Consider the following 16860-nt stretch of genomic DNA (forward strand, 5'->3'; position numbering starts at 1 on the left):
TTCAGAGAAAAAGAATGTAACTACAGATATCAAAAAATTGTAAAAAGACAATCCCTAAAGCCCAAAGAGGAGAGATTCTATCCAAAAAATCTCACACAAAGTGCTGATGAAAATGCAAGAGGTAGAAAAGCACTCTCTGATTAACTTTTGTTTGGTTGGTTTTTTTTTTTTTTTAATATGTTTTACCCATCACTGCTGTGAAACACACACTTGCAAAACTAGGCAGTGGAAGCAAAGAATGCCAACTCAGCACTGTCTTATGCAGCAGACTGGAATTTAACCACCCAAAAAAGAATAAATTTCTGTGGTTACAATCAGAAATAGATACAGAGAGGAAACCAAAACAAACAAGGACTACCGGGGGACAAAGCAATGGCAAAACAAGCATTCTTGAGTGCCCTAACATCAGTCATTCTCTGCAGAGCCACCAGGGTAAGGGAGGGGAAATTGATACTCACAGAACTTCACCAGGAGGAATTTGGTTTCCTTCAATGCTCTGTCAAAGTTGCCCTTTTTCAGCAACAGGACGTGGTTCTCCCTCTTTATTTTGGGGAGCTTGGTTTTCTTTAGCTTTGCTTCATTCGGGCTTATGCTGTCTGCTGCCAGGAAGCCTGTGAGAAACAACAACAGAAAAAGGGAAAATGGATGTGTCTTCATCTTGTCCTGCCTGTGTCCAGATACTGAGAAAGAAAGAAGCAAAGGAGCATTAAGCAGTAGGGTTTGCTGCTCAAATGTCTGCAGCTGTATCAGCCAAACCAAGAGGCTGATAAGGCTGATAAGTTTACCACCAGTGGAGCCAAGTGCACCTTTCTATGGGAAGATTAAATTAATTAAGTACTTCCTCATCTTTAGTAGTGGTTGGGGAGGTGGAGAAGTTGGGAAGAAGTATGGGGAAGTTGGGTTTTCTGTGTCTGAAAATAAACAGCCCCGGGAGAAGGTGAGAGAGCACAGGAGGAAACACTTGCCTACAGAAGCACCAGTGGGTTCCAGGTGTGCTGGTGTAATCAGACACCTTCTCTTGTCAGGGCTGCAGACAAAGCAGCAGGTCAGGTACCTGGGACAGTGTTTGAGGGCTGCTCCTCTGCCTAATGCTGGCTTGTCTCTTGCACTTACGGATCTACCAATTGTGGGACTGAGAGTGTGCTGAAGTCAGGGGAAAACTCTCATTTCTTTGCAAAGTAACTTTAATGTTTGTATCTCTTTGATGTCTTGTCTGTGAGGCTCCCTTCTGTATTTAAGTGCCAAGTTGTAGATCAAGTAAGATACTCCTTTATGGGTTAAACCAGCAGATTGTGGCGTTGGTTTTCAGTAGTAACACATTTTTCTGTGCAATAAATGGAAGGGGCTAAATGTACCAATTAATCCTAAGGACTGCTGTCACTGTGCATGTGAACTATGAGGCCTCCCTAGACAGCCCTTTCAGAACATTTTAAAAAATATCTTACAGAAATATTGAGATTCTGGAATTCCTTCAATTTACTATGGAATTATTTACTTTAAGCACCTGCCAGTCCGTATTTGTAGCAGAAACACCTTTGACCCTTAAACTGATGAAATCTGTGAACTTTACCCCCAGAGCTGTAGCTGATAGAGGAGACCAGGCACAAAGGACAGAGTATTTCAGTGGCATGAAGGACAGAGCTGGCTTGACAACAGGTGGGTCTGGATTAGTAGAATCAAGAAGAAATTCCTTCAATAATGACTCTTTCTTTTCCTTGAGGAGTAGCAAGTGATTCTTTGCACCTTGTGCCTTTAGCAGACCTTTTATTCAGGAGGGCACCACGAAAAAGAAGGAATGTTCATAATGGAGGTTGATGGGGTAGCCTCCATTTTATGTGGGTGAAGGACCTTGGGGGGCATATTGCTGCAATTTATTCTGTTTTCATGCCTGCTGTGAGTGGGGCTGGGTTTCCAGCAAAATTTTTTCCATCAGGCTCAAAAGTTTTGTGCTGTAATGCACCTTGAGATGTGTTCCATTAGCACTCGAAGAGCGTGCCTAATGAAACCAGGAGCTGTGTATTCAGGCTGCTTGTGAGATAAGATCACACAGAAATACAGATTCAGCAATCAGGTACTAAAGGAGAAAAGGAAGCAAAAAGATAAGAGTCTCCCATTTGACTTTGTGGTCTCTTTCCCTTCATAACAGCTCCTTTTCAAAGATGTCTTTCAAGCAACATGCTAGTAAGGTTAAAAAGCATCTCTTCAGGATTGCAGGTTAAAACTAACAAGGCCTCTTTGAGATGGGCAGGCAGTGTTTAAGCTCAGAACACAGCCTAATATTATATTATAATATTATAAGGCTCCCAGAACAAAGGTAGGATGACAAAACCATTTGCTGAGAGAGCTGGTTTTCCCCTGTCTGCCACTAAACAAATAGCCATCAACTTAAATCCCTCCTGGAAACCTCCTACCAGGAAATAGGCTCCATCATGGAGAGGGTTTCTAACCTCTGTGTCCTGAAAGGAAACTGCAGAAAAAGGAGGATCATGCAACAGTCCATCCTGCCAGGACAGATTTGCAATGAGGAAAGGAGTGAGATTTAGTGGAACTGAACTGGTGGAGAACAACGTTTTCTTATAGACACAGAGCAGATAAGATCACATTCTGTGCATTTCTGCATCAGTGCTAGCTAGCTTGGGCTTTCTTTTTGTGCTTTGTAGTTTGAGAAATGTGAAAAAACTGCCCTCTGCAGAAGTCACAGTCCAGTCAGCAGGAAACACTGGAATCAGGATCAATAATATTCTAGAGCCTTCTGCTTAGTTACCGCTCACACCCTGTCGAAGATGAGGCCAAGAGCCATTGAGACCTGCCTGACATGTGCACCTTCTGTCTCAATTTCTCTGGTTTGCCTCCCAAATGCAGTGATTTCAGAGTGATGCCAGTTACTGTTATTTATTGGCATTGAGCACTGGAAGCTCTCACTACACCTACGCTTGCAATAAATAATGCAAAGGTGAAAGTGCATAGAATCCCTGGGAGACAGGTATGTACTGCTGGCTGTTAAATAAGGACAACATCGTGGCACAAAAAAGTTTAACAACAAAGCTGATTTCATAGAATTGGGGAAAAATTCCCTTAGATTTATGGGTACACCCTTAAGGACTTAATTACACTCAAAACTAGTTTATCTGATGATTCAGCTCCTGTGAGTGAAAATCCAGTTTTCTTGACTTTCAGGGTTGGGCTTTAAATACCTGTGGCATTATCCATTCTGTCTCTTCCACATGTACCTGTATGTTGTGTAGGAAAGACTAGGAGAAACTGGAAACGTTGGCACTTCCTATGCAAGTTTATTTTACAATAGGTATCTTTTCCCAAGCTGCACACTTCAGCTGAAGTGCAAAGCAAATGGAAGTCTTTGGCACTTCACCTTTGCTCACTACTGTCTATTTTGTGTTTATTCCATGCCCCGAAAGAAAATAGAACTCATAAGAAAATAAATCAGAGATTCATCAGTTTTATTGGTGCATAAATTCAGTGTGACTCGCCATCTAGTGCAGGTTTGGGGCATAACATAATTACAGAGACAGTTCTAAGTCAAGGTGATTGTCTCCTAAAACATTTCAAAAGTAGTGGTATTTTATTTCTGTAAGCAGACAAAGTAACATAAAATTTACTGGAATCTAGACATAGATATTGATAAAAGGACTGGCAAGTGAAATTTTAGAGATGAGATATGAGGGTCATTCATCAGCTGGCAAAATAGAGGACAGATATTCTAATGAAAAGCCACGCACAATCCCTTTACAAGAAAAGGAGGAACACAAAATAATAGGGAAAACACGGATGTGTTCAAACAACTTCTTTATTCCAGCTGCTTTGCATTAGTTCATCCAGCATCAGAAACTAGACAGCATCCAATAACTGTCTGGTTTTAAATGTCTTCTCTTTCATTCCAGGTGACTGATTCCTTAGGTGTACACCTGATTCCTTCCCCCTCACCATCTGATAAAACATCATTTGTCATGAGAACATTTCTTAAATCCTGGATTCCTCAGTGTTTGTGGATTCTCAGGTCACCTTCCAGAACATTCCATGGAAACAACCGGCTTCTTACATCTCAGATTATTTCCCATTATGAATCTGTAAATCAGGGTAAAAAGGAACTGCCAGAATATTTCAACTTTGCAAGTGATGTCTTAGATGAGTGGGCACGACTGGAAAAGGTAGTATTTGTCTTTTATTTTATAGACATTGAACTGTAATTTAACCCCAGCTGTCAACTAAAAACCACAGAGCCCCTGGATGTCACACACATACATCCAGTGGGATGGGGAGGAGAATCAGGAGGAAAAAAAGGTAAAACCCATGGGCTGAGGAACAAACAAAGTTTTAGAATTTAAATAAAATATAGTAATAAAAAGAATATTAACAATAGTTATCACTATTGTAGAAGTATTAGTAGAAATTAGTAGTGAAGAAAAGGGAGATAACAAAAAAAAGAGAGGGGGACAGAGAAAACTGAGAAAAGATGAATGATGCCCAACACAATTGCCCACTGCACTCTGATCAACACCTGGCCTGTCCCCAAACACTGACTGGCACCTCTTGACCAACTTTCCACCAGGGTATCAACTGAGCAGGACCTCCTGTGGTTGGAATATCCCCTTGGACTGTTCAGGTCAGCTGTCTTGTCTGTGATCTCTCCCAGCTTTTCATGTACCAACTTGTTGGAAGAGTGTGAAAACCTAGAAAGTCCTTGACTTAGTTGTTCCTAAGCAGTGCTTACTCTATCCCAGTCAAAACCAGGACACAGTGAAACAAACCTCGAATGAAACAATTTCATTAATGGGTACTGGATACTGCTGGCACCATTTTGTTTGTCAGAAAGATGGGTATCAATCCAAGAGAGGAATTGCCAGGGGTGATTTATATTGAAGTGAAAACTCTTAAGGTTTATCTTATTTAATGTCTTCTTATGTGTTGAAGGATGGAAGAAAACCAGCAAATCCAGCTTTTTGGTGGGTCAATGATAAGGGAGAGGAGGTGAAGTGGAGCTTTGAGGAGTTTGGCTCTCTGTCCAAGAAGACAGCCAATGTCCTTTCTGAGGCCTGTGGTTTGCAGAGAGGAGACAGAATTGTAGCAATTCTGCCTCGTGTTCCTGAGTGGTGGCTCCTGAACGTGGCCTGCATGCGAGCAGGTGAGTGACTCACGGACTTGGTGGGTGCAGACAGAAAGCAAATAGAGCCTACAAGCCATCTATGAGATTAGGGTGAAGAAAATGCAAACAGGAATATTCTGTTGGGACTCTACAACTGCTCTTTTGCCTGGAAGGAGAATTGGCAGCACCCACACAGGAAGCACAGGGCCAGACATGGTCCAGTCAAAATCAGTCAGTTCAGCCAGTGAGGGCTGAATGGCTGCAACCAAAGGCCAGACCTGACCACATACACTGGAAGGGAGCTGAATTGATAATGGAAGAACTTATATGATTGGTCTCATTAATAATTCAATAGATCTATTTTGCTCTGCTTTTAAGCTGATAAACATCTATGATGAATAAAATCAGCATCAACAGAGAGACATAATAGAGTATTTTTGAGAAATGCTGAGTTTATTCAATTGCTTCTTGCTTTTTTCCAGGAATTATCCTTATTCCAGGAACATCCCAATTAACAGCCAAAGACATCTTATACCGACTCCAGGCTTCAAAGGCCAAGTGCATTGTCACCAATGACACGCTGGCACCTGCAGTGGAATCTGTCCTGTCTGGCAGCAGGTTCCTGAAAAGTAAACTCATTGTAGGCCAAGGGAGCAGGGAAGGGTGGCTGAACTTCAAAGAACTCCTTGCGTGAGTATCCAGCTCTTTTCTTTCCATTTCTATGAGGTGCAGGGAGCTGTATCAGTCAGGTGACATTGCTGAGTTGTGGGGGAAATTTTCAAAATATGAGTGAGCTACATTTCTGTCAACTTGCAGCACTATGATTACACTGCATTAAGTACATATTCATGCAACCCAGGTTTTGGGACCCAAGTTCAGGTCCTTCAGCTTCTTCTTGCTCCTCAGCCTTGTGATTCAGAGTATACATGACAGGCAAAATGTGTTCTCTAACTTTTCCCTGTGATATGTAATGGATTTAGTCAGATCATATAATTTGGGGCAATTTTCCTGTTGATCCCGTAAACATTAAAAATGCTGCTTCCTTGGTGGAAAACTGCGTGCAGTGACCAGAATACATAATTTCTTCTGAAGGGGTGCATCTGCTGACCATATATGTGTCCAGACAAGGAGTCAAGACCCAATGATGGTGTATTTTACCAGCGGAACTACGGGCTTCCCAAAAATGGTGCTGCATTCCCATAGTAGTTACGGCATTGGATTTGCAACCACTGGCAGGTATTACCTTGCAGTTGCCCCCAGGGTCCTGATTAAGTGCTGTGATCAGCATTAAACTGAACATGAGGCCATAACATTCCAGTAAATGCAGGCATTTCATGACTGTAGGATTTGCAGCTTCCTCATCTTTCTTCTCTCATGGTAAAACCCTTGTTATTAAAACCTTCTTGAAGGCCTAGTTGAGCTCATTATGTGCAGAGTTGTGTCACTTGCAGGGCTGAGAGCAGAGGAGCAATAAGGAAAGTATTCCTACAACCACACCAGAGGAAGTCAAGTGCTCTCATTTTGGGTCAACCTTCCCTGAGAGCCAAAGCAACCTTGGGCTGTTTCATTATACCTTAAAAGTTAAATCTGTGGCTTGGTACTGATTTGATTTCCCTGAAAGTTTTTTTCATCTCTGCTTTTCCACCAGGCGTTGGCTGGACTTGACTCCTTCAGATGTAATGTGGAATACCTCTGATACTGGCTGGGCAAAATCAGCCTACAGCAGTGTTTTTTCACCATGGATCTGTGGAGCCTGTGTCTTTATACACAATTTGCCACAGTTTCAACCAGAAGTTATTGCAGAGGTGAGTAATCCCTGCATCCCAAGCAATCCAAAGGTACCAGAATGCCTATTCCTCTTCGCAGCTCTTTTCCAAAACCACTCAGCTGGATGATTCTCCTCAACATTGGCTTCTTGTGTGGGACAGAAACCTTGACTTCCCAAGAATAATACTGGAAAAATTGTGGTATAGCTCCCTATCACCAATTAGGATTGAGTCTGGGACACAGACACCTTGGAAAAACCCCAAAAAACCCTTAACTGGAACTACTGCTCTCACTGGTCCTTCATTTACATGAGTGACTTCTGTTGGACAGAAAATTCCATATTATGCACGAATTGGACTGCCTGGTACAGCATTTTTAGGGTTTTCATCTTGCAGACATTTGAGCATGTGAATTGTGTTAATCTAGGTCTGACCTTGTGCACACTCACAAGGTCAGACCCAGCATTACACTTTCTTTTCAGCACCATAACTTCCTCTTTTTCTAGACTCTCTCAAAATATCCCATCACCACCTTCTGCACGGCTCCCACCGCCTTCCTCATGCTGGTCCAACATGATATGAGCAGGTACAGCAGGGAGGGGAGGGAGGCTGGGGTATAATGCTGGGACAGCTCTGCATGCTTAGTTCCTTAGGTTCCTTAATTCTCTTTTTCAGTTCAAGGAACCTAATTAGCAAAGCTTGCTCTCAGTACAGAACCCTCTCCATTTTCAAATGTGAGAAGAATTAGCCACACCATAGGCTACCTGGGCTTCAGGACTGGGTCTTTGCATAGACAGCACAGAGGAAACAAAGGACATTTTTTAAGCTGTCACTTCCTCTGAACTTAGGCTTCACAGTTCAATTTAAGCCAGTGTTATAGGCATCATTGGATCAGGAGTTACTGGTGCACCATGGAGTTGTTCTCACATGCTTGAGAATGAAGGAAGCACTTAGAGGAGTTCCACATGCTGAGAGTTATTTGGCAGCTGTTCTTCCTGGTTTGTTACTCTGTAAAATGCCCAGCCTGTGAGAAGTGGTTTGTAAGGAGTTTTCACATCTTTGGTAAGGTACTCTTTCTTGTCACATAGCTCTTTCATCCTGCCAAAAGCTAGCCCAGCTTTAGCAGAGAGCTCAGGCTCTGTCATCCTATCCAGCCTTTCCTTCAGTCTTAGGTGTACTTGGAAAGCCAAGGAAGTCTGTTTAGTTAGGGCTGCTAACTGCTCATTTTAGGAGTCAAGAGAATGATTTCATTTGCTCTTCCTCTCAAGGTACAAGTTCCTGAAGCTGAAGCACTGTGTAACTGGAGGGGAAGCACTGAATCCTGAAGTGTTTTCCCAGTGGAAAACCCAGACAGGGCTGGATATCCATGAAGGTTATGGCCAGACTGAAACAGTACGTTTGCATTAATTCTTGTAGTATACCCATTCAAAGGTAAGACTACCAGAGCCACTATGTCCTTGATAAATCAATGGACAAGGTTAGAATCATTTATATGATTTAAAAAAAAAGACATTGTATAATTACGATTATACAGTTCCAGAATCAGCAAGCTGCATATTCTAATGGTTTAGACCACTGTAAAAACCATGCCACAGACACTTCAGATCAAATACGTTGTAGGAGATCCCTTTGTAATCTTTACTTGAAAAAAACTCTGAAAACATAATTTGCTCCAGCTATCAATTTGGCCTGAGTTTTTAATGGCAAATATTAAACCAGCTCACATCTCAGACTTCTCTGTAAATGAACATCAACAAAACTATTAAGAGCCAGATCTCAGAGTTTCTCTCATTTTGCCCTTGAAATGGTCCCAAAGTAATTGTCCCATAATATTCTGCTGTCCTGCAAAATAAAAGTCAAGTGTTTGCAGGACAATCCACTGGCTCAGACTCAACAAAACAAAGTTCTCACAGGTCTGACCTGAAATGCCTCTCAACCCCCCTGATGTTCTCAAAAACCCACAGTGCTTTGGTCCTGATTCAGCCTTTGCACAACAAAGCCATGGAAAGATGCCTAATGCAAACAATAATAAAATTTACAAGATGTTGCAACAATTTAAAAAAATTTTTAAAAAAATCTGTTCTGCAGGTGGCAATCTGTGCCAATATGAAAGGAATGAAAATTAAACCTGGCTCTTTGGGAAAAGCTATTCCCCCATATGATGTGCAGGTATGAGGCAGTTGTGGGTAGAACAGTGAGGCAGTGCTGCCTGTGTCCCTTCTGTGCCCTGCCCTGAGCTGCAGCAGATGTTCCTCTGAGCTGATCAAAGCACCCCTGCTGTGTCTGTCCTTTCTGCAGATCGTAGATGAGCATGGGGCTGTTGTGCCTAAAGGAGAAGAGGGCACCATTGCTATCCGAGTGAAACCCACACGACCCTTCTGTCTGTTCTCTGAGTACTTGGTGAGCCTGACTTGCTGTGTCTGTGTCGGCTGAGGAACTCAGGAGAGACCCAGGGCAAAGGTCTGCCAGGAGCAGAATTCCATGCAGGATCCTCAGAAAGTCTCATTGGGTTACTTGAGGACTTTGAGCCTGATCAGTGCATGGTTTCAGGAACAGAGTGACTGAGAGAGTGTAGCTTCAAAGTGCAACATGAACCAGGGGATACCTTGTTCCAGATATGTGCCATGTACTTCATGTCCAGAGCATCACTCTTTTCCCTCTATTCCATTCCTATCTTTGTTTAAAGATTAATGAAGAATAGCCCATAAATTCTACTCTTACACATCAGAAGCTCAGGGAGGCTTTCCAAGGCACAGGAATTTTATTACCTCATACCAGTATCAGAGGTACCCCCATTCCATCAGGCACTGCAGTCAGAGAAACCATTGTACAGATGCCTGTCACACACAACCTGTGCATAAGATCAACAGCACAAACACAAGCTACAGCACAAACCCCTCACATGTAGATGATCTTATGGCTCTGAGGTAGTGACACCTCAGTGAAAATATAAAGCGGTACTGAACACACTCATTTTGAGTACAATCTTTTGTTCATTTTTAGCATCATTGCTAAGGAAATGCATTACAATACACTAACATAAGATACTTTTTTGGAAATGTTTGACTGTTGCCAGGATAATCCAGAGAAAACTGCTGCCTCTGTGCGAGGAGATTTTTATCTCACCGGGGACAGAGGCGTTATGGATGAAGAGGGATACATCTGGTTTGTTGGAAGAGCTGATGATATCATTAACTCTGCTGGGTAAGGCATTCCCTGTTAGATCTGCCTGATGAAATGCAGCCTGGAAAGGCCAAAGGCCTGGTCCCTGCTGCTGGGCTGAGCTGTCTCTGTGCTCCCCAGGTACCGCATTGGCCCCTTTGAAGTGGAGAGTGCACTGATAGAGCACCCGGCAGTCGTGGAGGCGGCTGTTGTCAGCAGTCCCGACCCAGTGCGAGGGGAGGTAAAACAAAATAGGGAAAAATGTAAAAGAAATACCCTTTCTACTAAGTATCAACTTCCTTAGATGTACTAGATTTCCTTGGAATTCGGTGTTGCACACTTTTGAAATTAGGTGGGCATAAACATTTTTAAAATCCATACCTTGACAGATCTTACAATTTCAGAATTATTTCTTCGCAGGGTTTTATGTGGGGAAAAATTTTTGCTTTACAGACTAATCATGTGATCTTTTTTTTTAAGGAATAAAATTTCGATTATTTCTCATTTACCACTAAGCATATGGTAGCAAGGATATCCAGTGTTGAATTTTTGCTTTATATTTTTCGAACTTTGCAACATTTCTTTGAGCAACTGGGACAAGATTTTAATCTCTCTTTATTTTCTGGACCAGAACTTTTTGAAAGTTTAATAATTTATAAAGTTAGAAAAGAAGTGGAAAATAGCAAAACATTCTCTGCTCCAGAATGGGTCCTTCATAACACAGCAGTTGATAACAAACAGCTAATTAAAAGGGAAATTAAAGAAAAAGATTTGCCATTCTGAGTTTTGACATTCACTTTTCACAACAAATGTATTCCCTTATTGCCACCTCTGGAAGTTAATGGAACCCCTTCCTTTTTGTGGCACAGGTGGTCAAAGCTTTCATTGTTTTAGCTCCTGCTTATGAATTACATGATCAAAAAAAATTAGCTCTTGAACTTCAACAACACGTCAAGAAGGTGACTGCACCATACAAGTATCCAAGGAAGGTAAGTACAGCCCAAAAAGACAGGTTCTCTCATTGTACCAGAAACTGAGCATTTTTTGTCCTGCCTCAGCTCTTTTCCAACACCTTTCTGACAAACACTCCAACCAGAGTTAGATAACATAAAAGTAGATGACAGGATCAGCTGCAGCTGTAGCCTTGGGTTGGCTGTGTGTGCTAGAATGGACCCACGGGGAGGTAATGGTCATAAAATTTTGCTTCCTGAGGGCCCAGTCTTTCTTTCATGGAGTACTGGGGTTTTCACAGCAGCTCAAATGAGCAAGGCATTCCATTCTAACCAGTTCTACCATGAGCTCTCTTCTGACAGACAGCTAAATCAAAACAAAAGTTCCTGCTAGCATCAGTTGGTCGGAATCCATCTCTTCTCACTAGGAAAGACACCAGTAACTCCCTGTGCTGAACGCTGATGCACTCAGCTCCTAGAAATTGTGGTACATCTCCCTGCAAGTGCTGTCTGTGCAGTAGCTACAAGGTGTTGTAAGGAATCCCAGCCCTGGTTGTGCAGCTTCCCATCTGTTCATCCCCAGCTATCCCATGCTAAAAGTGTTTTCACAATCTTTTGTTGTACCTGGGAAATCACCTGCAAGTTCTTTGGCTACAGGGAGCATTTTTGCCTTTCAGGTGGAGTTTGTTCAGGAGCTGCCAAAGACAGCTACTGGGAAAATTCAGAGAAGGGTTTTAAAGAAAAAAGAGTGGGCAAAGGTATAAAAAGAGCAAGACTGATCTGGAAAACGAGGAGAGAAATTCTCCATGGTGTGTACCAGCCATAACACAAGACACAGAGCAGGTTGTCATGAGCCAGAGCAGAGCGAGAACATCAGGAAAAACAAACTGTGGAAGGAAAAGGAGAAAACATTCTTGAGGATATGTGGCATTGGAACCACTTTCACCATCAACCTACAAATTTTCAGAAGGAAGGAAGTGCAAGTGATTCAAAATGTGGAATGGGAGAAAGACTCAGGTGCATACAGAGGTCTAATTTTTTTTACCAATTTGTATAAAAATCTTCCTTAAAAAAATGGGTGAAACTACAAGGCTTTGAAAATTACAAATAAATGAGAAATTATTAAGATATGCTTGTGCTGAGGCGGGTATTAGCAATTAATTAACATACAGTAACATTCTCAGATTCTTTCAGAGTAGAAGGGAAAATGCATTTCTTTTTAATGCTTCTCTTCATCATGATGAATTTGTGATGTACTTAAATGGTTAAACTGGAGGAAAAAGTGCTTTAGGTTAAAGATGCAAATTCTGCATAATTAACAATGGTGTCAATGATTACAAGAAAAAAGTTACTCCACAGGAAGTGTTCTTCTGCTTGGTCTGTTTTGTGCCACATTCTCTTCTTGTTACTCCTGAAGAGGTGAGTAATAAAGCCAGAAGAGTTTCACTCCAAAACCTTTATGAAGGAATTTCCAAGTTTCACATCTCCAGGGAAGAGCTGATCTTTACAGTGCCTCATATGGGAAACATGTCCTAACAGGTGAGTGAAATGAATGAAGAGGATCTCCCCCTGCAGCTCCTGATCTCTCCTGTCCACAGCAGACAGGTGAGGAAAATGTTATCTGCACTCATCATCTTGATGATTACTGAGCAAAGCAAATGGTATTAAATCAGAATAATCATTTTTGAGTCTCACTTCTCATTCTGAGAACTTTGCCATTACTGGGTCTTTTCCTCAGTTTTCTCTCTTCATTTTCACCTCTACATTTGCAGGTGAGAAAGTGCTAAAAACTTGCAGGTTCTCACAGTCATCTTGGTGGACATTTTTGTAGAGCACTTGGGAACCCCAAACTCCAAATGTGCTTCATCTTGTCAGTCTTGAATATCATTTCCCTAAATATTCCTAAACAATATGTCCCTCCTCTTTCTCTCAGAAGCTATTGTGTAGATTTTGTCACTGTAATGCTCCAAAACATGCAAGTTACTGCTAAATCAGAGAATTAGAGCAGACTGAGAAAGGAGAAACATCTTCCTAAGTGATTAAGGATTGTTTATAAGTGGTCAGTGTTTCTCTGCCACAATGTCCAAGGATTGTGGAGAACACCACGAATATCTGCTCCTTTTGACAAAATATCTCTTTGTGGGGGGAAAATCTGCATCCGGATTGTTTATGTTGGCAGACACCACTGAAAAGATTAAGTTGTGTTAAGCTCTGGGTATTTGAACTCATTTGCCTGATGGGCAGATTAAATATCACTGTATAAGGTTCTTCTAAGGAACAAGGCAATAGTTCTAATGTTAAATAAGTAACTTTTCTTGAGGAATAAAATGTGACTAATGCCAACATCCGTGCATCAAAGATGTGAGAATAAACAGCTACAACTGAAGATGAGGGACATGGGGTAAAAGACATAGGCAGGCCCATGATCTGTTTTTATTTCTTGTGGGCTGCCTGGAGTTGAAAATGCTTGTAGGAAATGTTTAATAACATCTTTTGCTGTTTCACCTACGTGAGCAGAGGCAAAGATTGCTTCTGAGAATCTGTCTATGGAAACATGTATACATTTAAAGCAACCAAAAGACACATAATGGGTCACATTGCTTGGCCAAATTTGTAAACTGTGAAGCCCTCTAGGATATACTCCAGCCCCAACAGACAGCAGAGAATATTTTGGGCAGTCAGGGCATGTAGTGACAACGTGTGTTACTGCAGGGGGGTTAGTTTGTTTATTACCTTCTGTTAGGAATCTTGGCAAAGAAGAATGAGAACGTACACGCATGACAAAATAGGGATGCTGTTTCAGAGAAAGAATAAAAATTAAAGTTTTAAGCAAGGAGTGTAACTGATCATTAGTAACTGTCGCTAGGAATTAATTTTCAGCTTCCTCAACAATACCTGTAAAATTAGCAGGATCAGTTACGAAATTAAAAAGGAATGTAACAAAACAAACAACAGGACTAAATCTTCATTAATGATCTTTTTGGCAAAGGCTTCACCCACTTAATAGTTTGTAACAGTCTGAGAGAGAATTTGAAGTCCCAAATATTTCTAGGGTGATGTTTGCTGTATCTTTTCCTCTGCAATGGTCAGTCCTGCTTGTTGGCTGGCTGTGACAGTGGCTTTAAGGTTGCATCTAAAGATGGATCACTTCCAGCTGCACTAATTATAGTATCCATATAATGATAAACAATTGCTTGTGGATGATTCTGGCAAAGAGGAGCCAACATTTTAGCTTTCTGCATGGCTTACTGGGCTTTTGCTTTATATCTACAAACTCTGGAGCAGGTGTGTTACCATCAGGCATTTGCATGAGTGCTTTCTTTGCTGCATTTTTAATATCATCAAGCACGGACTTTGGGAGGTTTGCAGCCTAATCATGGGGCTGGGTACGTGCTCCCTCCCCAGCTAAGTGTTCTAGTGTTAGCATTGCCTGTGCCTGCTCTTCAGCACTGTAAAGCAACAATTGATTTAACAATCTCTTCCACCCCCTTTCCCCCAGGGAGAATTCAGCTGGAGACAGCAGCACAGTCATCACATGCTTTAAGTCATGAGGGGTTAAAAGACATGCAGTCAAAGCAGCTTGCATTAGACTGCTCAAGAAAGGAGAAGCCTTGCTATAGCTTTTGGCAGCCTTACAGAGTCTCTGTATTTTTCTGTAGGCTAGAGGCTCCCATGTAGGACCAGCCCTGCCCCTTCTGTTCTTTACCATACTCGTCTGGCTCTTCTGCCACGGATCAAAGGAATCACTGGCTCTAGAAGGGATTAGGTATTCTTCTGAGGAGGGAGGAGGATGCAAGCACACCAGCAAGGCCAGGGAGGGGCCGAGTGCCAGCAGTCGGTGCTCTTTGGCTTTGAGCGTTATGAGAATCACACGGAAAGCAGGCAGCAGACACATCATGAGAGGGTCCCCTGGTAGCTAGGTCATAAAGTGTGACACCCACAAAACTCCAAAATCCCGCAGAGAAGATTCCACAGGCCGTGCCATGTTCTGCAGTGCTGTGTGGGGCCGAGCCAGGGCTGCAGCTGGCGAGGCAGAAGCAACCGGGCTGGGCAGTGCCCGGCGGGCAGGCGAGTGTGGGGCCCTGGCTGTGACAGAGCCCGGCACCGCACTACTGGTTACAGTCATGGAACGTTCCAAAACACCCATTTTAGGGGGGTTTTACCTCACGATTTTGGGCCTTTCTTCTGTGGACTGCTAAGAAAAATTTAAAGTTATCGTATATGTCCCTTTCTAGTCTTGACAGTCTTATTCCCATAAAAATTGGGATGAGGTGGGCTATGCCCACCTGGTTGGGGTAGGAGCAGCAGGAATGAGTGTCTCTTTTCTCTGCTTACACGCTTTTTTGGGCAGGCATCCAAAAGATCTGACTCAGAGGGTTGCTTGTAACCATGTCAGGCCTGCCAATTTAATCCAAGCAGAGAAAATAAAAGGTCCTTATGATTGGCAGAACCAGCGAAAGCAAACAGAAGATCCCTCAATATGAGGTCCCTGTTTGAGCGCCGGTTGTCGTAGTTTTCATTTGCTACAATCCCTAGTTTGACTTGGTGGGGGGAACTGGCAAAAAAAGGGATGGAAATGATGGTCCTTCCCAAAAAAACTGTAATAGCAAAATAACAAACATAGAAACCGCAGAGTCTGGGGGCATGATCCAAAGATGGGGGGGAGGGGGCGTGGCAAATATTACAAGGTATAGGGATCGTCTGAGGGCAAGGTTCCAATCTGGAAAGCGAACTCAGAACATGACCTTATTTGTAAAAGGTACTGAACCAAATGAGAACAAGAACCAGAAACCTGACCAAATATAGGATAGTTCTATTAACATATTGGCCCCCATGACCCCACTCTTCTTGCCATGACCTGGCTAGGTGTCCTTTTTTCAGTGTCCTGTTTCCCATAGCCTCAGGTTGATGCCCCCTGCATATGTTACAGAGGTTAAACCACCATTTATTCCAGCGGGACGAGATTCCACAGTTGTTGTTGCAGGATTCATAGCAACAACTCTGCTAATTTTATTAGCCTCAAGGTGACTGTGCTTATTCCTTCTATATACCATAATGTCAAATATTCACATCACAAAAATACAGGTAACATGACATAAAATGAGGATGTGTGTAAACTACCTATTTATTCAAGCTGCTTTGCATTCATTTATCCAACATCATACGTGGGACATTATCCAATAACTGGATTCGCTTAAATGTCTTTTCTTTCATTCCAGGTGACTGATTCCTTAGGTGTACACTTGATTCCCTCCCCTCACCATCTGATAAAGCATCATTTATCATGAGAACATTTCTTAAATCCTGGATTACTCAATGTTTGTGGATTCTCAGGTCACCTTCCAGAACATTCCATGGAATCAACAGGCTTCTTACATCTCAGCTAGTTTCCCATTATGAATCTATAAGCCAGGGTAAAAAGGAAATTCCAGAATATTTCAACTTTGCAAGTGATGTCTTAGATAAGTGGACACAACTGGAAAAGGTAGTATTTGTCTTTTTTTTTATTGACATTGAATTGTAGTTTAACCCCAGCTGTCAACTAAGCCCCTGGATCTCACACACACACATACACACACTTCCAGTGGGATGGGGAGGAGAAACAGGAGGAAAAGAAGGTAAAAACCAGGAGTTGAGAAAAGAACCGCTGAAGAATTAAAATAGAATAATAATCATCATCATATTAGTAGCAGTAGTAACTCACTGCCCACTGGCTGATGCCCAGCTCATCCCCAAACACCTCCCAGCAAACTTCCAGGGTATAAACTGAGCAGGAGCTCCTGTGATGTGGAATATGCCTTCGTGCAGTTCAGGTCAGCTGTCCTGTCCATGATCTCTCCCAGCTTCTTGTGTGCCTCTTTGTTGGCAGAGTGTGGGAAAC

At 42.3% G+C, this 16860-nt stretch overlaps 2 protein-coding genes across 3 annotated transcripts in view; one reads left to right on the forward strand and one right to left on the reverse strand.

Moving 5' to 3' along the window:
• The window catches only part of PDILT (protein disulfide isomerase like, testis expressed), a 24066-nt gene extending 23297 nt beyond the window's left edge, over window positions 1-769 (reverse strand). Inside the window, exon 1 of the mRNA XM_059861843.1 lies at window positions 459-769. Within this exon, the coding sequence (XP_059717826.1) occupies window positions 459-657 (199 nt within the window). The 5' untranslated portion in view covers window positions 658-769. The remainder of the gene's footprint in view (window positions 1-458) is intronic.
• Window positions 1-11866, forward strand: part of LOC132335361 (acyl-coenzyme A synthetase ACSM4, mitochondrial-like) — a 14377-nt gene extending 2511 nt beyond the window's left edge. The window contains exons 2-15 of one of the 2 annotated variants that reach the window (XM_059861841.1): window positions 1577-1656; window positions 3900-4166; window positions 4930-5140; window positions 5584-5791; window positions 6194-6337; window positions 6750-6906; window positions 7374-7453; window positions 8136-8259; window positions 8956-9036; window positions 9166-9267; window positions 9944-10071; window positions 10171-10270; window positions 10899-11018; window positions 11657-11866. In XM_059861841.1, the coding sequence (XP_059717824.1) occupies window positions 3966-4166; window positions 4930-5140; window positions 5584-5791; window positions 6194-6337; window positions 6750-6906; window positions 7374-7453; window positions 8136-8259; window positions 8956-9036; window positions 9166-9267; window positions 9944-10071; window positions 10171-10270; window positions 10899-11018; window positions 11657-11743 (1743 nt within the window). In that variant the 5' untranslated portion in view covers window positions 1577-1656; window positions 3900-3965 and the 3' untranslated portion in view covers window positions 11744-11866. The remainder of the gene's footprint in view (window positions 1-1576; window positions 1657-3899; window positions 4167-4929; window positions 5141-5583; window positions 5792-6193; window positions 6338-6749; window positions 6907-7373; window positions 7454-8135; window positions 8260-8955; window positions 9037-9165; window positions 9268-9943; window positions 10072-10170; window positions 10271-10898; window positions 11019-11656) is intronic. The other variant, XM_059861842.1, reaches the window with a different exon arrangement.
• Window positions 11867-16860: the final 4994 nt, after the last annotated feature.

The sequence above is a fragment of the Haemorhous mexicanus genome, chromosome 17 (genome assembly GCF_027477595.1).
Source record: "Haemorhous mexicanus isolate bHaeMex1 chromosome 17, bHaeMex1.pri, whole genome shotgun sequence".
NCBI lineage: Eukaryota > Metazoa > Chordata > Aves > Passeriformes > Fringillidae > Haemorhous > Haemorhous mexicanus.